The sequence below is a fragment of the Sander vitreus genome, chromosome 10 (genome assembly GCF_031162955.1).
Source record: "Sander vitreus isolate 19-12246 chromosome 10, sanVit1, whole genome shotgun sequence".
In the NCBI taxonomy this organism is placed as follows: Eukaryota; Metazoa; Chordata; class Actinopteri; order Perciformes; family Percidae; genus Sander; species Sander vitreus.
Window position 1 is genome coordinate 13,379,543 of NC_135864.1, and position 26,831 is coordinate 13,406,373.

The 26,831-nt window shown below is 39.7% G+C and overlaps 2 protein-coding genes and 1 non-coding gene across 3 annotated transcripts in view; 2 read left to right on the top strand and 1 right to left on the bottom strand.

Annotated features, from left to right (window-relative positions):
* Positions 1-5,023: 5,023 nt before the first annotated feature.
* trnav-uac (transfer RNA valine (anticodon UAC)) lies at positions 5,024-5,096 on the top strand. The gene has a single exon. It is a non-coding gene; the product is annotated as a tRNA-Val (tRNA).
* A 2,556-nt stretch (positions 5,097-7,652) lies between these two features.
* On the top strand, positions 7,653-22,360 carry cstf2 (cleavage stimulation factor, 3' pre-RNA, subunit 2). The gene is made up of 13 exons (XM_078260325.1): positions 7,653-7,762; positions 8,029-8,107; positions 8,334-8,503; positions 8,603-8,739; positions 10,570-10,689; positions 10,852-10,974; positions 11,273-11,390; positions 17,136-17,235; positions 18,253-18,452; positions 20,346-20,470; positions 20,793-20,876; positions 21,848-22,009; positions 22,154-22,360. Exons 1-12 carry the CDS (start codon positions 7,666-7,668, stop codon positions 21,971-21,973), a joined length of 1,479 nt encoding a protein of 492 aa, XP_078116451.1. The 5' UTR covers positions 7,653-7,665; the 3' UTR covers positions 21,974-22,009; positions 22,154-22,360.
* The window catches only part of nox1 (NADPH oxidase 1), a 7,827-nt gene continuing 3,239 nt past the window's right edge, over positions 22,244-26,831 (bottom strand). Inside the window, exons 5-13 of the mRNA XM_078260324.1 lie at positions 26,679-26,824; positions 25,987-26,180; positions 25,774-25,900; positions 25,586-25,678; positions 25,244-25,485; positions 24,320-24,482; positions 23,979-24,125; positions 23,765-23,889; positions 22,244-23,575 (exon numbers count right to left, since the gene is read on the bottom strand). Of these exons, the coding sequence (XP_078116450.1) occupies positions 23,449-23,575; positions 23,765-23,889; positions 23,979-24,125; positions 24,320-24,482; positions 25,244-25,485; positions 25,586-25,678; positions 25,774-25,900; positions 25,987-26,180; positions 26,679-26,824 (1,364 nt within the window). The 3' untranslated portion in view covers positions 22,244-23,448. The remainder of the gene's footprint in view (positions 23,576-23,764; positions 23,890-23,978; positions 24,126-24,319; positions 24,483-25,243; positions 25,486-25,585; positions 25,679-25,773; positions 25,901-25,986; positions 26,181-26,678; positions 26,825-26,831) is intronic.

Genomic DNA, 26,831 nt, shown 5'->3' on the forward strand with positions numbered 1-26,831 from the left:
CTGGGTCCTAGCGCCGGGTAAAGCCCTACAGGTGAATAACAAATAGACTGGTGCTCGGTGGGATTGAATCTTTAATTGCAGAGGGCTTCGCTGGAGTCAGATAAATAGTCCTTCTAGGACAGAGTTTTTATCCCCAAAGATTCAACACAGATTTAAAGATCCTGCTTGGAGGACACCTAACAAATGAATTATGTCTTCAAGTCTAATTATACTGACCACATTTTACTTTAACAGTAGGCTATATTGATGGTCTGCTGTCACACTGAAAATGATCATTCAACAAAGCACTTTTTTGCCATTTAGACTTCCACACAATCCTGTAGCCTACAGTCCAGTTTATCATAGCACACCGACTCAGATTTTTGTTGAAAAAGATAATATAAGTGTTTAAAATCAAAGTGTCCAACAATCGGCAGGAACACCCACTGGTTTATTAAAGCCCAACTAGAGATGTAACGATTAACTGTGTAACGGATAAAAATGTTGACGATAACAATTGCCGTTTTAATACCGAAAACCGTGATAATTTAATTTGACTTTAAAGCGTTCATGTGTACAGTTTTACATTTTAATTTTGATGATGAAGAAAACAAGTATATAATTAGTGGTGTTTCTTTGATTGGTTTACATATTGTTCTTTATGTCTTAGCTTGAATGTTTGGATTTGTATAATTTAAAAAATTACTGAAAATGTTCTGGACAAATAAGCGGTTTACATAGTGAAACCTTGCTCATGTGATTTTAAAAGTTGCACTTTTGATAAGGTTTTGCCTATATTTTTGTAATATAATAAACACTGTTACACTTTTTGAAACTATTTCAGCTTGTGTAGGCCTATCAGTGCTTTCTGAACATATTGAACACACTTTTAAAAATATCGCGATAATACTGAAAACCGTGATAATTTTGGTCACTATAACCGTGATGTTAAATTTTCATTTTCATAGCGTTACATCCCTAAGCCCAACTTAAGCAACAGTTACATCAAACGGTTCCTATTTTATCACCATGGCTGGATAACTGGGCCTGCTTGGCACAGATTTAGGGTGCCAACAAAGACAGAGCATCAGTCTGAAGTGACTATTACCAACATCAGCTGATAAATAAAACTGATGTACAGAATTGCCATAGTGACAAGTTTATTTTTCAACTGTGAAATGTGCCACGTACATTTCATGGTCACAATTATAAATATATATAAAAATATATAGGAAATCGGCATCCAAAAACCTTGATTTGATTGGGCTGTATAGGCCTAGTTCCTATTTTAGTGTTGTGTAGTATTTTGTATAATATTTTGGAGAGGGCTGTCAGTGTGGATATGCTGTGACAGGAAGCTGGACAGGTTTTAGACAGCCTCTCTTCATTTACTGTGTGAATAAAATTCTGAAGTTCAGGTGCAATTTGCTATCAACAGCAGCAGTAGTTGAGAGTTGCAAACACAAAATGTTCCTGAAAAAGACACAAAATGACCACAGGCAGCGTGGGGGTCTGCTGCTACTTATGAGGGTGGGGGGGGCTTTTAGGTGTTTGTGCCCAGGGGACAATTGTCTCAGAATCAGTCTATGTTGTATTGTTGTTTTATTAGTGAATCACAGATTGTAACGGTGTTTGGAGTGAGTTTGTGTATGGTAAACAGATGAGAAACAGTTACAGTATCCCTTGTTCTTTTGGCAACATGAACTAAATGAGACAAACTAGATGTTCCAAAAGTACAAATATAGAAGTTGGGCAAAATACTGGAGCACAAACAAGTCTAATAATCCTCTGTGACATAGATGCACACAAAGCTGTCAGAATCAAGTTTTCTTGTATATCTTATCTTTGTTTAATACTTTTGCCATGATTACATGCAGACCTCTTATAGAGATACCTGGGTGGAGACACATGAGGTCAGGACATCCTGGCAACCTATTAGAGGATTGTAAAAGTGGCTTAAGTCAGTGAACAGATCAGGGCTGCTGTTTGCGAGGTAAAGGCCCGGGTCAAGACTTAAATGGTGTGATGTGAGAAAACACCAAGAAAGCAGGCAATGGTCTGAGCTCAGGTAGGCCATTTCTCAGTGCAACATCTTTATGATACAGGGGTCTCGCTAGCATTTTGAAGCTAATCGGCTTTGTTGAGGTTGAATCATGCTCCTTGTGCATCAGGAGAGATGTTCCCTAAAGGTTCTGACAAAGCAACGCTGTCAGAGGCACCACAGCAAACTAAAGGCATCTGCAGACAACAGCCACAGATACAGTACATTATTTAGGACAGCTTCCTCTGCCATAAATGGGCATTGCTTTCATTGAAGTGGTGATCATCCCCCATTGAGGAGAGCGCAAAGCTGGATTCGGCGATGGCACACCATCACAGTTGCTAAACTTATATGGTCATTTAACCCAAAAAGCATAGCCTACCATTATACGTTTACCCCATAGTTAGTTTTGATTTTATGTGCCCAGGATTTGAGATATCTGTTTCTGAGATTTTAACTTTCATCCCCACAACATGAGGTGAATTTAATTTATGGAAATGTATATATTAATTTACGGACCTCGCTGTGAGCAAGTTTCATTGGAATGCTGTACTTTCTACTGATAAAACAGACCCTGTGGAATTTGTAGACAGTGAGGTCTGTGGATTATCCTGAGTAACTGGGACACTGCAGCTGAATTGTCCAAATGTAATTTGCAGCACAACTGAAACTGTATTCAAACATTTCAGAAGTGGGTATTTGAAAACTGGCACATAAAACTGTTTACCAAAAAAACATCCCAGATAAAAGTTATGTTTCGGTTTCACCTTTCTGTCTGTCCATGTGCGCGCTCGCTCTCTGTTGATGGCCAAAATATGTACGCTTTCTATTTCTTTTTTGCTCTCTCTCTTTTTTTGGCGAGTCGGTTAAATTCCCTTTATATGTTGGTATCACAAAATTAATTTCTGCTCTTGTACGAATGCGAGTTCACCAAAGCCGGGCAGCCTGCATCCATCTCTGTCAGAAGGAGGCTGACGTGGGTTGACCCATACAGATTGACCCCTCTTTCGGGTTTGAATCACAACACTCCATTGGTCTAAATGGGGTATTAAAAGGTACACTGTGGAGTTTTCTACCATTAGTAGCAATATGGAGCAATCTTTTTTACAAGTGGGTCATGTTTTGTTTTGTATTGTGCATGTGCATGAGGAAGATTTTTGAAGAATTTTAAATCCTGCATTGTTCATCTTGCCAACAGTCTTCTTCTTGCCTGTCTTAGCTGGAGCATTGCTGTGTTTCTTGGTATATTACTTGCAGATAAGTGAGATAGTACGAAACCATTGGCAGCAATGTTGGACCCACTCACACAGCTCCATGGTGCTACTAGAGGTCAGAAACTCTTTGGGGAACCTTTAACATAGTTGGTTTCCACTATTCCACTGATTGGTCAAGGTAACACGCCAACAAACTTAGCAATGAGCTGACAAAAACAACAAGAAGAAGACTGCAAGCAAATATTGATGTAGCCTAAATAATTTAAACTATACATACAAAATTTCAAGGTTGCAAATGTTTTATGAGGAAGGAAATGTATTCAACATGCTTGTTAGACCTTAAGGATACACGCAATGTGTTTCTGTTGAGGAACACTGAATCTACATAATCTAAACTCCACAGGACACCTTCAAGGCCATTCTTTTTCAATTGAGTTCTGATTGGGGGGCAGGTTGAGCATCTACTGAGATTCACTGGAACATATTTTAAACTCAGTTTAATAACTACATTGTAAAAAAAAAAAAAAAAAAAAAAACTCAAAACAAGACCTTAGCAACAGATTTGAATCCACACATCAGTCCACTACAACACACACAAGTGGACACTGATTTCATTAAAATGCCAAACATGAAATCACGAAGAGCTATTTAAACTGCTTCAGCAAGGCTGTTGTTTCTGGGAACAAACCTAAGTTTTGTTTAAAAGACTATGAACATGGATTTAGAGATTAAACAATTAGTCAATTCATCGATTAGTTAATTGACAGAAAATTATACAGCAACAATTTTTATAATCGATTAATCCTTTGAGTCATTTATCAAGCTAAAATGCCCGCTTCTCCAATGTGAGTATTTGCTTCTTTTTATATTGTTGTAAATAGAATATTTTTAGGTTTGGTCTTGGTTTTCAGACAAAATAAGCTATTCGAAGACATCACATTGGACTTTAGGAACATAGTAATGGGCATATTTGCACAGAATAGGTCATCACTGATTTCAGACCCCATACCAGTAAACTAAGGAGAGATGGACATTTAGAGATACTTTGCTACACAGCCTGAACATCAGAGCTGGAGTGTGAAATTCCCATTAAACATGGTCTCAGTGCAGTACAGTTAATATGGGATTTTTTTAATATGGTAAAGTGTCATGCATATTAATGTTTTACCCTCAAGATTAAAACGTGTGGGGACAACAACAGCTCTGTCTTTTTGAAAAAACTGTCATATTTAATGTAGGTAACTGAAGCTGGTAAGATGCATCAGACAGTGCCCTGATTCATGGGAAATTCATGTTTCATGATTCATGTTACCCTAAGTTTGAAATTGCACACTTCTCTTGCCACAACAGGATGGCTAAGCCAAGTCAGCTTTTTAAACTACACACGCAAATCCTTACGCCTCAATATGTCAGTTCCAGTGCATGCATACGGCAGGCTGGAGAGTAGACAAGGACAAATGTAGGCGACTTCATAGCATTCATAGCTGGCAGCTCGGTTTCTGGATGTTAGCTACTGTACCGTGTGATCGGCCACAAAAGCAAAACGTCCCAAGAGAGGGCTCCCCTCGCAACTGAACCAAAACACCAGCAGAGGAGACGTAACGCTAGGTTAGTATACAAGGGAGGTGACACTGTGGAGACTGAAGCTGGCTGATATTTTGTTTCGCTAAACCGCAGCTACGAAGCAGAGAGCTAAAGCTTAACATTACATGAAGAAACAGTCATGTCAGACTATCGTTGTCATCATTCACAGAGACAATACATGGTCTGCCAAGTGATTCGATCAGCTGGTTCCATAGTGTAGCGGTTATCACGTCTGCTTTACACGCAGAAGGTCCTGGGTTCGAGCCCCAGTGGAACCAGAAAATTATTTTCTGCCTACTCCCAATGATTGGCACGAAATTAATTACCAACAACCTCTCAAAACTTAGTAAGCACGTACAACTTTATTTATATAGTACTTTTCAATACTGGGGTTACAAAGTGCTTCACACTTACAAAAACAAGTTAAAAACATTTGAATGCAACAAACAAGCAATAATTGCTGACAAATAAGAATGAATCAGGGCAAAGAAGCATCATTAAAATGCCTATGAAAAAAAATCAGTTTGAGATGATTTTAAACACTCAGCGGAGTAACTGTTCAAGTAAAAATGCTTTCGCTAGTACCTGCTTCTCAGATGTAAGGTTATTGTATACATCAAAATTGCACAAGCGTTAAAAGGAAATTTGCCTACTTTTGCTGCTGTTTGTTCTCTCTATGTGACTGGTGTTTAAATTGTTACCATTAACAATGAATGAGATCCATAACATTTGAAGTATCTTTGATATTTTTGCAGTTGGTGAATTTAAACTAAGATCAACCATCCAGTAGCCAAACTAGTTAAGATAAAGATAAGTATGTGGCATGGTGCAAAACCTCACATTTCTCCAACTTGCTGGTACGCCCAGATCCATCATTTATATCACTATAATATTAAGGTATATTGACTTTAAGATTCTATGTCCATACTCCTAGCATTCAGAAACTGTTATGTTGTTATCTATGTTATGTTCATACCACCAAAGTCTGATCAATTGTTTCATGGCCCAAGGCCTACAGTGCCCACCAACCTTCATAAAAAAAAACTGTTTTCAGATAAAGACAAATAACTAGGTCAACTAACCAAAGGCCTTGGCAGAGGAGACAACTAATGACCAGATTAAGATCAGAGATGCTGCCCATAGCAAATCCATACTGATGTCTGTTGTTTATACATACAAAAAATGCAGTTAGACACAAGTAATTTGTCAACATAAAACTAAGCAAAAAATGTTCCAAAATAATTTGAAGAAAAAGAAAGAAAACCTGACACAAAACAGGAAAAGGTGACAAAAATACCAAATGAGCTATTGGTAAATACTATTTGTTGATATACTGGCACGTTTTTAGAAATTAAGTTTAGAAGTTTTTGGATATAGAAATAGACAAGCTATCTAAACACGGAAAACTCCCATTACAAAAAGCCTACTTATTAATCTGTGAGATGCACCTCCACCTCGTGACCAGATTACTTTAAATTAAGGAGATGTGTCTTTAAATTAAACAAAGGTGTCTGTAAATGTAAATATTGATAAAACAAACTGTATTTAGCATATGTCAAGGAGGAGACAAACTGAAGATTTAAAAGCTTTTTAAAAGAAAACAATTTTGCATTTTATTGTATAGCTAAACTATATTTTAAATGTATCAATTAGCCTAAATACTTTCTTAACCATGGACAGAACAGGTGTGTGATTATCCAGGTATAACAGGGTCACTAGGATACATACAAACATTAATTTAGCCAAACATCAATTTTCCTGAGGACAATGTGTGGATAACCAGTTAATATATTAATTAATATTAAATAGGCTACCTCGTTTACACCTGACCGGTCTCACTGCTGTTCCACGCTTGACGAGCTGCTTATCCCCAAAAGAATTACTCACCAAATCTTCTGTTGTAGAAAACTGGATCTTCGGGAGCATATCTGAGTCACTTGTTTTACTTTCAACTGAGGAATTATCAGTTTATAACATTTCATAGTGCTGGAAGACGTCCAGACAAGTAACGTTAGCTAACTTAACCGCGGACAACAGCGCCATCTATTTTTCCTATCAATATGCGCTGACTACTTTGACCGAAGATTTCGACTAGGTTGAACCGTCTCGGCTTTGACACTGTCTGCTCTTCGGCGTATCTCGCTTTCAAAAAAGTACTGTCCATTATACTTAGCATAATTATTAAAGAGAGAAAAAACTAGCGTGTCAAGTGTCATCAGGTCAGGAAAGGTCGCACTGTTGGTAGCTAAGTGCTCAACAGTGGCCGGAGCCGCCGGACACTTTTTGAACGGCTCTGGTCCCGGAAGTGATTTTCCCCATTCAATTGCTCCATTGACGTTTCAGTCAAATGCTAAAGAGTTTAAGGCCTGGAACCAATAACCTCACCATACATTTTTTAATATATATTTTTGGAGCTCACTAAATATATCTATAAACCGCTGTTCGCGGATGCGGTAAACATTTCCATGGTAACAACGAGCTTCACCAATCAGAGACGTCGCTGTTACGTTTAGGATTGTGGCTACGGTTCTCTTAATACATCCATGTGTGTAGCTAGTACTTCTCCATGACACCGCGAATAAAACATGTTTTTCTTAAAACAAGGTTGATTTAATGCGGACTTATGGCTTCTATGGGGGCACAAATCATCGTTTCACAATCTCGTAGCTCGTGGCAAGTTGGCCTTGGATGCTTAAGACATTAAGGGTAATAATAAAAAATCATTATGCAGAATATGAGCTCTATTTGAATGTGGCCTTTTATATTCATGGCATTTTCCCATGTATATTTTCCCACAAACGGATATCAATCTAATTTCCTGGCGTTACATTCATTTGTGTCCCCAAAATGGCGAACGTAGCTGCTGCTGCTGCCGCTGCCGCTGCCGCTGCTATCGCCGCGAATAGAGATCCAGCTGTTGATCGTTCATTACGATCAGTGTTTGGTAAGTTTGTTGGCGTCACTTACTCGGTTACTGGCAGTTTTATCCGTTAGCTAGATAATAGCACGATAAGTCGATACACCAACGGCTAATGAATGAAAGCTTGCTAACATAGGTAACGTTAGCCGGCTAATGTTGTTAGCTCGGCAACGAGGTAACAAATGTAACTTTAGCTACCTCAAGAACGAGTAAACAAACCTTTAAATTATAAAGTTAAGTTCTTTTTATTGCTTTTTATTAACGTTTCTCATATCTCAAATTTTATTTAGTGGGAAACATTCCGTATGAAGCCACAGAGGAACAACTGAAAGACATCTTTTCTGAAGTGGGACTTGTTGTCAGCTTCAGGTGAGTAAAAAAGTTGTGTTCGCCATCATCATGTGCTCCAAACGCCAGATACAGAGTCAGTTTTTTTGCTATTAAACCCTGTGTGAACAAATCAACAATTCAGGCTTGTACACCCAAATGGTTATGTACATTATTTTTCACGTATATATTTTTTTAATTGATTGTTATAGTCGTCTCTGACCATGTGGACAATCAGACATGATGATATGTGTCTTCTTGCTCTCAGGTTGGTGTATGACAGGGAGACAGGAAAGCCAAAGGGATATGGCTTCTGTGAATATCAAGACCAGGAGACGGCCCTTAGTGCCATGCGGAACCTGAACGGGAGAGAGTTCAGTGGTCGGGCTCTCCGTGTTGACAACGCAGCCAGTGAGAAAAACAAGGAAGAGCTCAAAAGTAAGCGCTTAGTTCCTCTTGGCATTGTTTCAAACTACGGTGTTGAATTGGATTTGTTTGAGCAAAGCTACAGTTCTCTGCTATTTCTGGCTTGCACAGGTTTGGGAACAGGAGCCCCCATTATTGAGTCTCCTTATGGAGATACCATCCAGCCACAGGAAGCCCCAGAGTCCATCAGCAGAGCTGTGGCCAGTCTGCCACCTGAGCAGATGTTTGAACTAATGAAACAAATGAAGGTAGGCTGGTTTTACTGCCTCTGTTACTCAGTTTTCTAGTACAGGTGTTAAAGACCTATCATTGCCTTTTCCTATATAGACATTTAAAATTGATAAATTTAGCATGAACACCAGAACCATCCTGTGTGCTGCTAAGCCTCATCAGTACCAGCAGAACACCGGCTTTTTCTCACTGTTTAAATGAGGCTAATAACCAACTGATTGGTCAATCTCACAGTCAACATTTCAATGTCCCTGGTCCTTATCAGCAAAATGAGCTGTCATGCTTGTGTGTTATTATGGCAATCCAATCGACGTGATCATGAAAGTTAGGTTGTGTCCCATTCTACTTAATGGCGGAAGAGGCTGTAAAGAACTCACTGAATAGTTGCTTCTGTTTTTTGGTTTGATGATTTTGTAAATAATTCACATTCTAGTCGTTGCTCCTTAAATCCTATGAAGTCAGAAAGGGCAGTGACATGGTTTGCTTTGAGTAAAACCTGAGTAAAAGTCAAAAATCAATTTGATTTATTGGTTAGGAGGCTGTTGTAAGCCAGTAGTTCTGGTCATTTTCACCAAAAACTTCACAGATGTTACTGATTGGTTGAATTACTTTTCTATAAAGAGTTAAGTTGTCAATTATGAAAGCTCATATTTGACAACTTCAGAATTCTGATAAAATAAATTTTTCAACTTCTAGGCAAACCTAAATTATATGTGTGTTTTATATATGTATGTATCTATCTATCTATAGCGTAAATCTTAAATGCAAAATTTTCAAATCAAGATTTTCTTCTTTTTCAAATAATCCTAGAAAATGTGCAGTACATTCATATTTTAAGATAATGAGTGACTTTGAGGGGCTAATAAATGTAAGTAGTACAACAGTTTTTGGCTGGGCACTGAAAGGGTTAATGGGCCGCCTGCTCCATTATTATAAATTGATCTCTAGGACTGGGGTTATGTATTCTGGTCAATTGATACTTGGATCTTTGTATGCTCTGATGTTTGAATAACAGTCTTCCCAAAATAGAGCAGAAGATATAGAGTCTGGCTTTCACATATTGCTGCATATAACCACTTTGAAGCTAGCTGGCTTCTTTTAGAATAAAATTAGGACTTTCTTTCAAGTATAAAACTCAAATGTGATTGTACATACTGAATGTTGCTGAGGTTTTCAAATATTACAAACTATTAAAGGGAAATTAACAAAAGCAACAAAAACAGATCTAAAGAGGAATATAATATAATTGTAAGTATTATAGTTTCCCCCAAAAGTCGTGTTTTTAAACTGTACGTTTAATGCTGCTTACTCCTTTTAGTCCCCTAAAAAGATGGTGACGAATGTTTCTCGCAATTTGAATCACCTTCAGGATGACAACTGTCTGCACATGCTCATCCTTCCCTTTCATTAACAGAGGTTGCGCTGTACGGTCTCTCAGCTCTTCCAGTGAAGGCTTATTTTTGCACATCTGGCAGTCTGGTTCGTTAGGCTCAAAGAAACGCCACACCGCAGACATTTTTTCCTCCGGCTGGAAAAGCGTTTTGTTGCATCAAAGCTTGTGTCAGTAGGACGGCTCCATACACTGATCAGAGTGGGATCGTTTGGGCTCCAATCCTGATCCCACAGATATTGTTGCACGTCCTTGTTTGTGCTGATGCAGCCACTTTGGTTGCTTATGGGTATGTCTAACCTGTCAGGAGGTAAAATAACACAAAGGGTTGTCTTTTTTTTATTTTTTTTTATTTATGTAAAAGTTTAGTTGTTTTGCTTTGCCCAATTGTGATTTTTCACAATGTATAATATCATTTCAAGATTCCGTTTTGTGAAAATGTGATTTCTCTCTTCAGCTGTGTGTGCAGAACAGTCCCCAGGAGGCGAGGAACATGCTGCTGCAGAACCCTCAGCTGGCCTATGCTCTGTTGCAGGCCCAAGTGGTCATGCGGATTGTTGACCCTGAGATAGCCTTGGTGAGAGGAGACCTGCTTGAGAATGGTCTTATGTGTGTTTGAAGCGAGGTTCATCTGACTGTGACCTTGTTCTTAGTCAAAGGGTCTGAAAGCTAGTCTACACCTTTTGAACCAGTAAGTACACATTTTTGAGAGATGCTCTTCCATATACTCCACATCCAGAAAATGCTCCACCGTCAAACACCAGTCCAGCCTCTGATTCCCAGCGGGCAGGCTGGAGGAGCACCACCGCTCAACCCACCTCCGGCTCCACCCAGCGCGCCAGTGTCTCAGCCACAGCCTGTGGTAAGTACAACCGTCTTCCACTCTTTAAGGTAATGGTCACATCACACTTCTGTTCTACAAAATAGTCCCGCACTCTACCCTGAAAAAGGATGTGATGTTGCGGCTCTGATGATGGTAATAAATAAATGTTGATGAGAACAGTGTTTGCTGTTTGTAGTCTGGTAGTGTGATAATTTACTAATTATCTCTATGAAACAAAGTTGATCAAAGGTGGAGATCTCACTGAGTCTCAGAGTTATGGCTCTCAAGATTAAGGTTGAGGTTAAATTACATCTTTTTTATTTTGTCATATAATCAGCCTGGAATGCATGTCAATGGAGCCCCTCAAATGATGCAGCCCCCCAACATGGGTGTTGTCCCTGGACCAATGCCTGTACCAGGCCCGGGACAAGGACCAGCACCAGTCGGACCTCCAGGTAATCATCATCATCATCATCAAACTGCATGAAAACTTGCATCACCAACTGAAATGGGTGTGGTAGCATCATCTTTGTGTTTCTTAAATGGCTTACTAAGGCCATTGATGAGTAATTTGTGAGGGTTTCATTACACCTGTTCTCATGCAGAATGAGCCCACTGATAAGATGTGCTAAGTTTTTAAGGATTATAAGTTATGTTGGACAAATAGTTTTTTTATTTTCATGATAATAGAAAAGCAAAGCCGTGTATGCAGTTAAAACTAATTAAAGACCTTTTAAAAAAGTAGTTAAACATTCAGAATCCATGTCAAATTAAATATATATATATATATATATATATATATATATATATATATATATATATATATATATATATATATATATATATATATATATATATATTAGGGCTGTCAATCAATTAAAACATTTAATCTAATTAATTACATACTCTGTGATTAATTAATCGAAATTAATCGCATACATAATTAACGGTGCCTGAACAGATACTTTTTAAGAAAGGGGGAAAAAAAAGAAAAGGGAAAAAAAAGGGTACTAAACAACAGTTGGTGACATTAAAGAACGGCTTGTTTATTGCTAAGGCCATATGGTCAAAATTAAATGTAATAACAATAACTTATTTCACTAGTAAATTGCTGTTGAATGACAAAAACAACCACCAGATGGGAAAAGGACATTTACAATAACTTCAAATGGACCACGAGGCTGTCGTTTACCAGTTTCATTGAACGCACCGTCTGTGTTGTTTCTCCGACGGCAGCTGCAGATTGTTAGATCCCGGTGTTGAATCCTCTACAGTAAAACACAGTCAAACTTTACACCGTTTAGCATTAGCTGTCAGCATTTTAACCGTGTTTAATCCAGCTACTAGCTAGCGGTAGGCTAATGTTAGCTGCTGTCTAGTCTTGTGTTAACTAGCGTCACGTGCAGCGGTGTTTGTGTTGCCTGTATCGTCTGTTTCAGAGCATCAGAGAGAAGCGCAGACATATCAGTGGCACCAGATTTCGGTAGCCAGGGTTGGCAGGAAGAAGATTTTTACAAGTAAATGTTCCAATTAATAATCCAGGCAGCACATTCTCGTCTCCCTCCTTCATTTTACAGTCCAATGGTGGCTAGAACGGCACCGGGTCAAACCTCAATATGGAATGGATTAATCTGCGTTATATTTTTTTAACGCGTTATTTTTTTCTCAGATTAATTAATCGAAATTAACGCGTTTTGACACCCCTTATATATATATATATATATATATATATATATATCGATGTATATAGTTATTATTCAGGTGCCACACTCTAACTACCAAATATTTTCGTCTTTAATAGTAAACCAACAATGAATGTAACGAGTTGTTCAAAAAACAGGGTCAATGTTTTTTGCTTTGCAGTTTTTCCAGTGAACCGCCACATTGCAGTGTTTTATTTAAGCAGATCACCAAAATAGATTTGGCCAGACCAAATCATTTCTTTGTATTTTTTATTTATCTATTTATTATACATTAAATTGTCATGCAGCAGCGCAAGCAACCTTCCCCCCTCATCGCTCTTGTAGCAAACAAAGCTACAGTCATGCATTCTTACCAGTACTGTGTTTTAATGGTTTAAGCTATTCTCCAGTTCAGTTATTTTAGCAGTAACGTGTAAAATTGCACTTATTTTGACTGCAGCCATACCTGCAGTACCCTATTACCATTACCTTTTATTTTATGTTAAAGCTTTGCACATGTCATGGCTCACTGGGATCACTAGGTGTCACCAGAGCCTTGTTAATAGTCGAGGTGCTTTATGAGAATATTATCAGCTTGACTCTTGAAAATCTCTTTTTATTCTCCCTAAATGTTTGGTATTAATTGTCTTAAGGTTTCTTTTGAGCCTTCATGCAACATATTTACAAATGTTAATTTTCTAAAGTGTGTGTGTGTGTATGTGTATGTGTGCGATGAGCATGCTTCAAAATGCTCTCCAAAGTGCTGCTTTGCTCTCTTGAGTCTTGTGTCTCCTTTTCACTTTAATGCTGGCTCAGGAAACCTTCAGCATTCTCCCACAGGATCGTCTGGGCAAGCTGCTATCGAGCGGTCGCAAGGTATCACTGTACTCCCTCCGTTCTCCAGTCAGGTCATAGGACTGTTATGGAGAGGCCAAATGTGTCTAAATACACAGCACTTCTGGGGTTTAGTGTTAGTTTTCTACAGTTTGTTAGACTGCATGTCAACCATAATCAAATATGAACCTTTTTATTTAGCCTTTAAAGGAACACGCCGACTTATTGGGACTTTAGCTTATTCACTGTATCCCCCAGAGTTAGACAAGTCGATACATATCCTTCTCATCTCCGTGCGTGTTGTAACTCTGTCTGATGCCCCCACCGCTAGCCTAGCTTAGCACAGATCCTGTAGGTAACCGGCTCCACCTAGCCTACTGCTCCCAATAAGTGACAAAATAACTCCGTTTTCTTATTTAAATGTTGTGATTTGTATAGTCACAGCGTGTACAAATAACAAGGTCACATGAGACACAGCCATCTTCTAACCGTATACATACTGGGAACTATATTCTCAGAAGGCGAAGCACTGCCACTTCTGCTACTTGGGCGGAGTGATTTGCTCGCAGCACCTGAGAAGCCCCGTGGTGAGGAGCAGAGAGTTTCACCTGGAGTGCTGGGGGATACAGTGAATAAGCTAAAGTCACAATAAGTCGGCGTGTTCCTTTTTAAAGTAGGTGTTAAGCCCGTTTGTGTAAAGATTATGATGTCTGAGCATTACCATAACTAAAGCAGAATGTGCCGTGTCATGAGGGTGGGAGGAAAGTGGTGAAACTGCACGTGAACAGATACAGGTTTGACAGGAGTGATACATTTTCCAGGATGAAAATGTTTTTGCGTGATTACGTTGTCGGTTTTAAAGCCAAGCCAAATAATTATTTTACATTTTTAAATGGAAGAGTATTGTAGATAGTTTTCAAATTCACACAACCTTTTAGTTTAACGTAAAGTTATTTAATCTCAGTAGAAAATGTCCTCTGAACGCAACTTAAATGAGGTTGACAAAGCTGTGTGTCTATAGCAGAACACAGTAATAGGATACATCAAAGGAGAATATATATATATAGATAAACTGATTTGTTGAGCATGTTAAATGTTAGTGTGTGTGACTGTAAAATGTTTTTGTGTAGAATAACCGTAGTAAAACTCTGTGGTAAAACTATCTGAATTAACAGAATTTATGTTGAATATACTGTACATAAGCTAAACAAATACCAAAAAAGAGAACTAAACTGTAAAGGGAAATTGCCAAATGTAGCACAAAAATATGTGAACAAGAAAGGGTGAAGTCCTGGCTTTTATGACACTTTTTATTATGTTGAAATAGGAGAACTCTAAACTAAGTATTGAGAGAGGTACCACACACAAAGGAATGATACATGTGTGAAATACACATTATTGTGTGGTTTTTGATATTTCCATAGTGCCGTTGTCAGAACATTTTGCATTGGTGGAAGGATGTAGCATATATACACCAGTCACATGTGCATAGCAAGTAGATTGGTCAACTGCAGATAACAAAAATACAAATGCATTTGAGGCCAGTTTGTGCAGACATTGCAGGCTTCCTGCTCTCGGCACTCTTCTCCTATGACTGCATTGATGGCCGTCAATACAAAAGAGCACTTAAAGGTCCTATGACATGTTGCTTTTTGGATGCTCTTTCTTGAAATTCAGCCTTGGTGCAGAATTACAGCCACTAGAGCGAGTCCCACAATGAGCTTTCCTTAAGCGTGAATTATACTGGACGCAGCCCAGCTGGCGCGTACAAATGTGATGTCATGGAATCGCCGTGACTATTTATACCCGCGCCGGTGCTCGCGACACTAGTTGCAGTCTTCTCCTGAACAGCGGTGGCGCTAATGAGCAAAGGCCACCGACGTTGCTCTTTCTACGGACTAGAAGAAGAAGAAAAAAAGTAAATGACGGCAGAACTGGCAGCAGCATTTCCGTCAATGCTTCGATTTGATTGGATGACCTACTAAGCCTTTCATTCACCATAAAAGAACTCCTCTTAAACCCAGTAAGTTTACCAGAGAGACTTGCAGTCACTCAGAGTCCTGGCATCCGGTTGTCGGCGAACCCGTTCAGGCCTCCCGTTTCCGCTTTGTCGTGCGCGCCATAAATCGGGCGTGCTGGCAGGATTATGTCATTTTGACGTCACGATGGCACGCGCCACCTTGGATGCGTCCAGTATAATTCTCGCTTTAGGATGTGCCATTTCTGTGTCTGTAGCTTTAAATGCAGAATTCTTAAAATCAAATTATTAGCATTCACACAATCAGTTCCGACCTGGGATGTTTTTTATTTCAACGATCAGATTTGAATTGTTAAGAGTTTCTCATAAACACCCGCACAGTTGGTAAAGATAATAATCAATGACTGTATTGCAAGGTTAAAGATGAAAATAATGGTTTGTCGTTATTTCTTTGCCATGTCAGTTTTAATGGCAGTTATTAGTTGTGACATTTGTGGTTCTCGCTAATGGAAATGAAGAGCTACTTGGCTTTCTGTTTACTCATGACATGCCATTGCTGAGTGTGCTTTCAAGCAGCATGGTACTTTCAATGTATCTTGGAAAATCAAGCTTCTTGGCTTCTCTCTCTTGTTTTGCCCTTGTTCGTGTTTGTCGTCAAAAAATCTGTCCAATTTCTTGCCAATTATCAACCCTACAGTTTCACTGTCAACAGGAGCTCACCTGTCCTTTACCCCATCAATTTCTTCAAGCTGCTTCTTCTATAAACCAGCCCTGGGCTCTCCTCCCTCTCAGCTGTATAGCAGAATGCAGTAAATGCAAATGAATCCAAATTAATGTGAGGTACAATGCCCCCTGCCCTTTACCTTGAATCTGTTTAGCCTCAAATCAACTAAACAAACGACATGTTAAATGAGACAATCTTTACACAATGCAGATTTTGATTACGGTCAAACTACATCAGGGAGTCGCCGTCATTTAACTGTAATGTGGGCAAGGCAATCTATCTATTGTTTAGATTATTTCACAGCTCACCTAAAAGGAGACTAGAAATACAAGTGTTCCAGCCACTGTTGGGTAGGTACAGATCTACACCTGCCTTATTTAACATATTGTGCCCTATTGTTTACTTCTGTAGACTTTCATGCTGTTTGACATGCTTTAGCGTAACTGAACACTGACACACCCATTGTACTTGATCTTCTCTCTGCATGCTTCCTGTCATGATCTCATGGCCAAAAAACACCAGAGTTACAAGACACAAGTAGGAAAATATTCTCAAGTCAGAACGTTTGTGTCTGTGTGGGGAAAAAAGCTGTTTTAATGCATTTTACAGACAGGTTTCCATGTGTTTTAAACCTATAATGTCCCTCTTAATGTCGATGGGATTGTTTTCCTGCATTTTTTTGTTGCTGATCACTCTCCTGATATCTCCCTGTGAGTTGCGACAACTTGCTGTGGCAGTTTGATGTGGTCACTGTGTACTGTGGTGTGCGTTTATCAACCCCTGAACTGTTCTTGCTTTGTTTCCTGATATATCTAACCTGAGCAAACCCTCCACCTTAATTGGTGACTGTAGTTTCCCTAACCTGGAATTTTTTCCCTAATGGATTAGTCATAAAACATTTCTTGCTCAGTGAATAGCAGAAACAACTTGTTTGGGTGTAGTATTTCTTTAGGTGGTTGAATGTATGATTTTCTCCAATCAGGACCAGGCGGCATCCCCCCCAGAGGCCTGCTGGGAGATGGTCCGAATGACCCCCGGGGAGGAACTCTGCTGAATGTCACTGGAGAGGTCATAGACCCCAAGTAAGATGTCCACCCACATCCCGTTACCTAAATACTATTACCAGTTGTGTGGATTTCAGAGTTGTGTTAATTCAAGCCGTTAAATTTATAATCCTTACGTTATCGTGGTAGTAAGTGTGATTTAAGACTACAGATCCCAGATTTTTGGAGGCAACAATCACTGGTCGAGCAGCTACTTTGTGAGAAATACAACAGTGGAGAAACTAGTGTATTTGTTTACAGCGCAACCAAACACATTCTTGTTGTTATGATAGAGGAGTCCGTTAATAATAACTCCAACTGCAATCGGATTTTATGCTATGCTCGGTGCAAGTAGTTTCCCCACACAACAGCAGGGCACAGTAAAGTTGGTTACCTTGGCGAGACGTTGGAGGTGTGCAGTCTGTCGCCTACAACTCCTTATTTTACAGCTCACTGTAGCTGCTTCTCCTTGTTCCAGCAATCCCTTGCGAAAAAAAAAAAAAAAAGATCAACTAAAAGAAAAATGCAAAGAATGTTTTGTTTCGTAAATGCATTGTTGATGATCGAATGACGAATGCATTGAGTTTCCTGTTAATGCTTCACAATAAAAACCACCCCATGTTTCGCCAGTGAATATTCTTTTAAGTAAGTAAAGTTTATTTATTAAACACTTAAAAAAAAAAACAGGTTTACTAGGTGCTGTACAGTGCTATTATAATATATAATAAAATCCATTTGCATTAGCAGTGACATAATATAGCTGTGATACAGTATTAGGAGTGAAAAAGGCTCCTATCTGTGAGACAAAGTTACAAACAGTAATGCTGGATCACATCCAGCTGCATTGATTCCTGAGATTGTTTTGGGAATGGCGTACTCCACCACTGACATTGAAAACAGAGAGGTAATTACTGAATGTAAATACTTTAAACGGCTGTTGCTGTGGCTTGTTATAACGTTTTTTAGGCCAAAAAAAATCTGTAATTCTGAGTTTGCCCGTTTAAATTTTATAATATCATTTAATTGCTCTTATTTTGTGTTTGTGTCTGTATTTAGCCGGGGTTACATGGGAGCTCCACCGCCCCACCAAGCCCCACCTGTACACATGGCCCAAATGGCAAGTGGACCCCCTCCGGATATGAGAGGCCCTCCAATGGACATGAGAGGCCCACCCATGGTTGAACCACGAAACATGATGGGTGACCCCAGAGGGCCCCAGATGATGGAGCCACGCGGACCCCCGATGGAAACCAGAGGTAGCTGCTCTGATGATGCTTCATAGTTTAAGAACTTATAATAGTTTTTTTTTTTTTGGGGGGGGGCATTTTAGGCCTTTATTTGACAGGATAGCTGAAGAAGTGAAAGGGGAGAGAGAGAGGGGGGGGAATGACATGCAGCAAAGGGTCGGAGTCGAACCCTGGCCTGCTGCGTCAAGGAGTAAACCTCTATTTTTGGGCACCTGCTCTACCAACTGAGCTATCTAGGCGCCCAAACTTATAATAGTTAAAATTATTATTATTGATTGTGTTCATGTAGACATTTTGGTTGATCTCGGTTCAGTTTCAGTCACAGCTGGTAGACAAACCAAAAGACACTGAAACCAAAGTCTTTTGTCCTTACGAGAGGTTTTTACATAATAACTTTTTTATTACTACCATCTTTACACTTTTATTTCCTTATATTTAATACCGCCTTTATTTTTTAGGTCATCCATGTCACAATGTTTCAAGGACACTTCTCTCAGCTACAAATGCACATTTTTTTTAAATTTGAGGTTTTTAAAGGGGTGATAGATGATTATATAGGGTATTTCACACTGTTCCTTAAGGTCTCCTAATAGGGTCTGTAACATTGGTTGGGCTGAAAATGTCCCAGGTTTTATTCTGTGGGTCCTTATGCATCCCTGTGGAATGTCTCTATTTGGAACGACAGCTTTTCTTCCAAATATGTTATGCTCATGAATATTTAGATGAGCTGCGTGCAGATTGGTTGTACACAAATAGACACAGAGCTGCCCCGCAGCGCACACACACCGCTGCCCAGCACGCGCAAGCACACACAAGAAAACGACAGAAAGTGTCCAAAGTTTGGAATCAGTTCAAACGTAATTAAAACGAAAACTCTGGACAGTGTGTCTACTGAAAAACCGAACTAGCTTACCACAATAATAGCACGACGTCAATGCTTCAGCATCTCAACAGAAAACATTTCTCATCCATTCCACGAAGCGGACCCAACAAAAGTAAATCACGGAGTTGTATGGACGATGAAACTACACCAAACGCAACAACTAGCAAAAACAAAGACTAGAAAATCCATAGCAGTGACCACAATTTGATCTAAAGAGCCGACTTGTTGACCATCCCTTCGGAGAAACAGCTTATTGTTACGTACCACACTCTCTCACTTTCTCTCTTCACGGAGAAACAGCTGATCAACGATCAACTAGCATAAGTGTAACAGAGCTGTGTAGCATTGTAATCAAATATATAAATTAAAATAGATTGAGTATAATTATTATTTACATATATTTACATATAGGCCTATATACAGATCAGTCTCAGGATGGAACTTGTAGTTCTGAAAGTTAAGTTGCACAACTTAAGGTCATGTTTATGTATGTTTAATGTAGGCCTTAGTGTGAGGTTGTCATTTCAGAAAATGTTTTCTTTGAAAAATTTTACAATGTAATAGGGCACTTAAATGCACTTCATATGTTTAGTTTTTTGAGAGATGATATTGTAAGCAATGTAGGCAACAAAAGTGTAGCTTTTTTCCGAAAATTTAACCAAACTATTGTTTATTATTGCTCTTCAATAAAACAAAAGTATTTCTTACCAGATTACTCTATTAATTGATGGAATAATCTGTAGAATACTCGATTACTAAAATAATCGATAGCTGCAGCCCTAGTACTATGTATGTCCTATTTACCCACCGAACCGTCGTAATTCAACTAGGACCAGGTAAACTCGGTTTTGCATTCTATCACCCCTTTAATGTTAATGTTTCATGTGATGATCAATTTCTTTTCCCTTCCAGAGTCACTTTCAAACATAGTTGTCTTTTATGTGACGTACACTCCAATGGATTACTCAATCCAATGATGAGGTGTGAACAGAGAGTGTGGTTTTTGGTTCTTAATGCAGGTCGTGACCCGAGGGCGATGGACGCTCGTGGTCCTGTGACGGCTCAGAGGGTTCCCATGGCGGCAGGAATGCAAGGCCCCGTTCCTCATGGCATGGCTCCGAATGCTCCTCCACCTGCAAGACCGGTAACAGCTGCATCTAATGTCTTCGTCTGCTTCAGCTGTTTGCTTATGATTTATTACGTGAATGAATATGAATGTTATGTTATTACACTGGTTACATTGCACACAAAACTGTTAAAAAGTAAATTTGTTGTAAATTTAATGTCCTTTCCTCATCAATTATAAGACTACAAATAGCGATTAGATAAACATTTCCTTAACATTACATTTAAAAAAAACAAAAAAAAAACTTGTAAAAGTCAATTGAATGTGACTTGAAGGAGGAAAGATGCAAAAGAAATCTGTGCTATATGCTTAAATTACTATTGATATGTTTGTCCTGCAGGGCCCTGGTATCTCTGGCGTTCCTCCATCAGGAGGAGGCTTCAGTCCGGGGCAGAGCCAGGTCTCTACACAGGACCAGGAGAAGGTAGGTGTCTGGGATCTATCATCCCTGTATTATAAGAAACTGGACCAAGAGTCACTTTAAACGGCCTTCATAATAATATCTACATATTTTGTGTCCACTGCCAGAGACGAGATGTACACTTAACAAATAAAACGGGCCTTGATCAATAAGCGGCTGTTGTCTGGGTTAGACTTGACGTAGTCTCGCATTGCCAGACCTTCCTCCACAGAGCTGCGGAGCAGGGTCGGGCTAGTCCACACAGCATTCTGGGATGGGGGGGGGGGGGGAGGGCTCTGGTTTATTGGCATTTCTTGAAATCAATTACAATAGTTTTGGGCGATGCTAATCGCCAAACGGAGCTATGGTGCTGCTGCAAAATAGCCTCGGGAAGGAACTTGTTTTGGTGGAACGTGTACGTTCAGAAGTTGTTTGTCGTGCAACATAAAACTCCGATTGAACAGATGGTCTAGCTAGCTGTCTGGATTTACCCTGCAGAGATCTGAGGAGCAGTTAACCATAGTCCTCATAAATCGGCCGGAGTTTAAAATTACAACACAAAGTAAGCGGAAGGTAACGGACATCCGGCCAAAAAGAGGGACATCCGGCGGAACAGGAGCAATCCCGGAAATGGAACGTCATGGATATAGACTAGACACAGAGTAGCTCTGTCCAGCTGCTTGTTGAATTGCCCCTGAGCAAAATGTTTATCCTTTTTTTTGCATCCTCATTCACTGGTTGGAAGTCATTCTAGTATGTATCACCTGAGGCGGGGATGAGATTGCAGCAGCAATTGTTTGACTTCAACAATAGCTGGTAATGTTTTAACACAATAAAGGCTTAAGGAATTTGGATTTTCCTGTTAACACAGAATAACAGGAAGATTTCTTGAGACACCCAACAAGCCCTTACCGTCCCGTTTTGTTTATTTTGAGGGCAGAAAAGCACAGTTTACCTCCTGTATGTTTTGACAATTTAATTTTGTCCCTCTCTAGGCTGCTCTGATTATGCAGGTCCTGCAGCTGACCCCAGAACAGATCGCCATGTTGCCCCCGGAGCAGCGGCAGAGCATTCTCATCCTCAAAGAGCAGATTCAGAAGACTGCAGGAGGGGCGCCTTGATGGTCTGACTGAGAAAAAACTTCAAAAAGGTTTCAGGTAGACCAAGATTAAGTTTTCTTAATTTCCTTAACAGTTCAGTTTCCTTCCCTCCGGGAAATTCACAGAAACTCTGTAATTTCTTACAAGTATTCTGTTTTCTCTTTTTTTTTTTTTTTTTTACATGCATCATTTGGATTTCAGGGCTCACAAACTGGTCCACCCTGCTGACCCAGTCAACCTGAGCTCGAACAGGCCTGAAGAAGTCTCATTTTAGTTTGGAATATTGTATAGTTGTTTTTTTTTTTTTTTATCATATTTTCTGTTTTCTGTATGAAAGAGTCAGGTTGTTGCTTGTGAGACATTTGAGTGGATGATGAATGCTGAACCAATAAAAAGATCAGAACTGGATTGTCGTTAGGTTTCATCCTTTTACTCCAAAACCGACTGTTGTCACGTTATCGGCTCTGGAAACTGTTTGTCTAGATATTGTTTTGTCAATAAAACAAAAAAAAGAGTGTTATATTCATTTATTCAAAATGAGTTTGGAGTTGTATACAAGAAACATGATGAAAAAACAGCAAATAGTGAACTTAAAATAATTTAAGTGACAAGAAGTCCTTCCGCGTCGTTGGAGGATGATTAACCACAGGCTACGTTACAGGAAGTCTTCCTGATAAACTTGGGTTAACACTCTGCCAAGGAAATGCCACAGACTTTAGTCTGTTTATAATAAACCATTGTCCTTTACCAAGGAGCCTGTTCCCTTAACCAGTAAAGCTTAAGAAAAGTGACAGAAGCTCAAGAACACAACATATGTATAGTATTTACAGTGTATTTGATCGTATAGGCTAATTGTCTTTCGAGTGGAAAATATGTAAGGCTTAAACAATTGATCCAAAGAAAATGAATCAACATTTTGATTTATCAGTTTGTCATTCAAGAATAATACCAATTCACTGGCCCCAGCTTCTTAAATATGACGAGTTCATGCTTTTCTTTGTTGCATGTGATAGTAAACTGAATCTTTTGAGTTTTGGACTATTGGTTGAATAAAATGAAAAATCAGAAGACATAAACTTGGGATCTGGGAAACTTTGATGGGCATTTTTTTTTCTGACATTCACACAGGAAAATATCCATACGATGTGCTAACAACAAGTGTACTACACGGACAAAACCTTTGAGGTCCTGATGTCTTGTAACGGTAAAATACTTCCTTATACTCTATAGAGTCTCAGGCCATCAGGAACTACGAGGGCTTCACCAGAAGTGTACCTTTCAAATCAATCATACAATGAGTGAAAATCAGAGTGCAATTGACCGTAAAAGCCATCAGTCAGTGAGTCACAAGAAATGATAGTCTGTCCCTGAGTTTTACTGATAAAAGGACATGCCCTGCTTCTTATCAGTGTGCAGTATAGTGTCAAAACACACCCAGCTAGTACCACAGGTCACACTGTCTTTAGCCCAAATGCTGTGTTCTTGTTTTCTTTCACTCAGAAATTCTCCTTGTTGAAGTAAAATTTGGTCTTCCGAGGATCCACGTCTGAGTATTTGGCACATTTCTTTTCTAAGACTTTTGCCAGAACTGCAGGGCCACACAGGAAAGTCCCAACCACAGACCTAAAAAAACACGAAGAGTTAGATTTCAGAGGTTAAAGTTTTAATGTGAAAGGTGCAAAAACAAGTGCAAAGTAACCGAGAACAATCCACTCAAGTGCAATACTTATAACAACTACAATTCCACAATTGTTAAAAAAAACACAGCTTCAATAAGGTATTAAAGATATTTTAAGGGGGATTTTATCTTACGTGGGGTTCTCTTTGCGGACTTGTTCAAACTCCTTGTCCCAGGCGGGTCTGCCATAGTGAGTTTTCTGTTTGAGCCCAGTGACCACATCTGTGTCCTCTTCAAAGTGAACCCCTTCATGAAAATGCTGGGACAAAAGAAGAAAAGAGATAACAGCTCAGTTAAAGCTAAAACCGCACACTGTTTATCTGGACTCTGACTGATTCACACACTTACAAGATTTTGATCCCATCCAGTCAGATAGAGTTTGTAGGTGAGGAAATTCCCCATTCCTCTCTCCTCCATCTCTTTCTCTAGCACCTGCAGCAGGTCAGAAAACCACTCAAAGGCGTGTGTTTCCCGGCAGAGCCAATAGAAGTAGATCTGAAACCAGGAAGCAGATTCAGGCACATTGAACAATGATCCTCTTACAATAGAGCTTCTGATGACTCGTCCTAACATGGGTGGACTGTGAAAACACACAGTGTGTTATTTATTTAAGAGACAATAACAGGACTTACAGGTCTTAATGTCAAAAGCAGGCTGATTAGACATGATATGGCTGTTTGGGTTTTTACCTTCCTGGTGCGCAGTTTAGAGTTGGAGATTTTGAACTTGTACCAGATGGACTTGAGGATGGAGGCGAAGGGAGTGACTCCGATGCCGGCACCGACCAGCATGCTGACCTCGTAGTCAAATACGTCCTCGCTGGCTGTGCCAAAGGGTCCGTCCACACCCATTCTGAGAAACGATCATGAATAAATAAACTGTAGTCAGGAAAATACACTACAGGTGACGGCCAAAACATTAAACAAGTGTTTAAAATGAATTAATTCTTGCAAACACTAATACAAAAGGTGAGTAATGCTTTCATGTAGCTGAGCATCATACCAGCCCCTTTTTTGTTTTTTTTGCGTTGTTATGGGTACAGACGATATGTCGATAAAGTTCTCTTAGTCTTAATCCAGGGGCGATTCTAGGATCACACCTTTAGGGGGGCTCAGCCCCTAATGACAATGTGACACAGTGATACAGTGCTTTGCAAAAGTGTTGGCCAAAACATGTTTCTGTTAACCCTTTCCTTTACTGGGTTACTGGTGCATAGCATCGGCGAAGAACAAACTGGAAATTCAACCTGTTTCAAGCATTTTGAACCTGTAATTATTTGTCCTCTGTCACTAACAAATAAGTTCGCAAACTCTAACTTGAAACACTAAAATTGATTTCAGAATTAAAAAAAATAAAACAAATTTGTTTTTTATTATTATAATTTTTAGGGGGGCTGAGATGAAATTTAGAAAGGGTCTAAAATCGCCAATGTCTTAATCTGAGGTTAAAAATTCTTTCTTGCAGCTGAGAATACAAAGTTTCCCATGTATTCAATGTTTATTTTTTATTAGAGACAAATATGCCACAATGGACCATTGCCACATACCATGGCATTCATAGCATGAGCTGAGTTTGCCACGCCCGTCCCTAGATTACATAAAAGAAGTGCTCACTTGGGTCCCTGTGCTCCCTCTGGTTGATTCTGCACGATGTCGATGAGTTTGTCAGTCCAGTCCCCGGCCGAGCGGATGTGGACGCTGAAGAAGTCCTCCTCGGGGGCGGAGGTCATGGTGAACGGGTGCCACTCCAGCTGGGAGATGGCCGGGCAGTTGAGGAAAACGTACTGACCCACCTCCATTTTAAAACCGTCCTTCACCAGCTGCAGCTCCAGCACTTTGGACGGATGCATCACGATCTGAAAGTAAAAAAAAAAAAAAAAGCAAATAGGTGAAGTCACCGTCACATTATCTATCAAACAACCCAAAAGGTAAAGATGAATCATGAATCAAACGTACCTTCCTGTATTGCACTGTCTGCATGTAACGGATGAAACGCAACACACGTTCACAGATGTACAGAATCATTGGACCGATCACCCACCACCAGGTCTATAAAAAGAGAGAGAAGGAAAATACAACGCTTTAGAAATAGTAGTAAAGGCTGTTGCAGCTTCTCAGTATTTAAAAAAATGTAAAAGACAAACCTGTGCTGGCCCTCCCTGAAACTGAGGGATGGGACACTCAGGAATCTCTCCCCAGTCATCACTGCGGTCTTTACAAAAGGTGAAGTTGTGCGGTGGATTCATTTTCTTTTGTCTCCTCACGATGAATCTGCAGATAGGACAGACAATCGAAACCTGCTTGCATTGACAACAACATTTTAAAAAAAGAAAAGAAAGCTACGACTTTTCCCTTACCCTGCTCCGTGAAACACAAGACCAATGAAGAAGATGACGAAGAGATGGTGGGTGTACCAGAAGACTTCGAAATAGCTGCGTCTGATGACCTCCATGGAGGAGGTGATGATGAGGATGAGGGACAGAGTGATGATGACCCCTGTGAGGCCAGCGATGGAGGTGAACACGAAGTAGGTTGGAGTCTGCTGCGCATTCTGAGACCCGAGAAGAAGAGAGTGACAACGTGGACTGCAGAAGCAGAGAGAGACTCAAAGGAAGACGTTTGCAGATTTGCTTGTTTAATCTCAAGAAAAGACCACAATTCACATTGCGTCTTAGTTTTATAGTGACCCCCAAACATCTTCAGAATATGCATTTACGTCATATGTTCTTGTCCCAGACAGTCCTGTTAACAGCCTGCCTGCCAAGATTATCTTACGACACTAAACTTTCGTTTACAAGAACAAGGGGGGGAATGGTGGAGAAGATGGATTTGACTTAAAAATGTGTAGGGCCTACTTCAATGCACGTAGGCCTACAATGAAAAACTGTCTTGTTTCAGCTAAAAGTTTTGGCAAATTTTCTCGACTTGTAAATGAGCATACAATCCTTCAACTTACAGTATATTAAAACATGGCAAAATGAAATGATATGAAGAGATTTTGTATGTCCACGTTTGTCTTATTTTAAATGAATGAGTTAGGATAGCTTACGATGTCTATTCTGCGGACTGGGTTCAGGAAGGTGGTGTTTTCTGAGTCCGACAGGTCGGACAGAGCACTGCTGAGTTCATCATACACTCCTCGTCTGCTGTTGTTGAACCACTCCACGTTCAACAGATGGGCAACCGTGTGCACGGCTGTCAG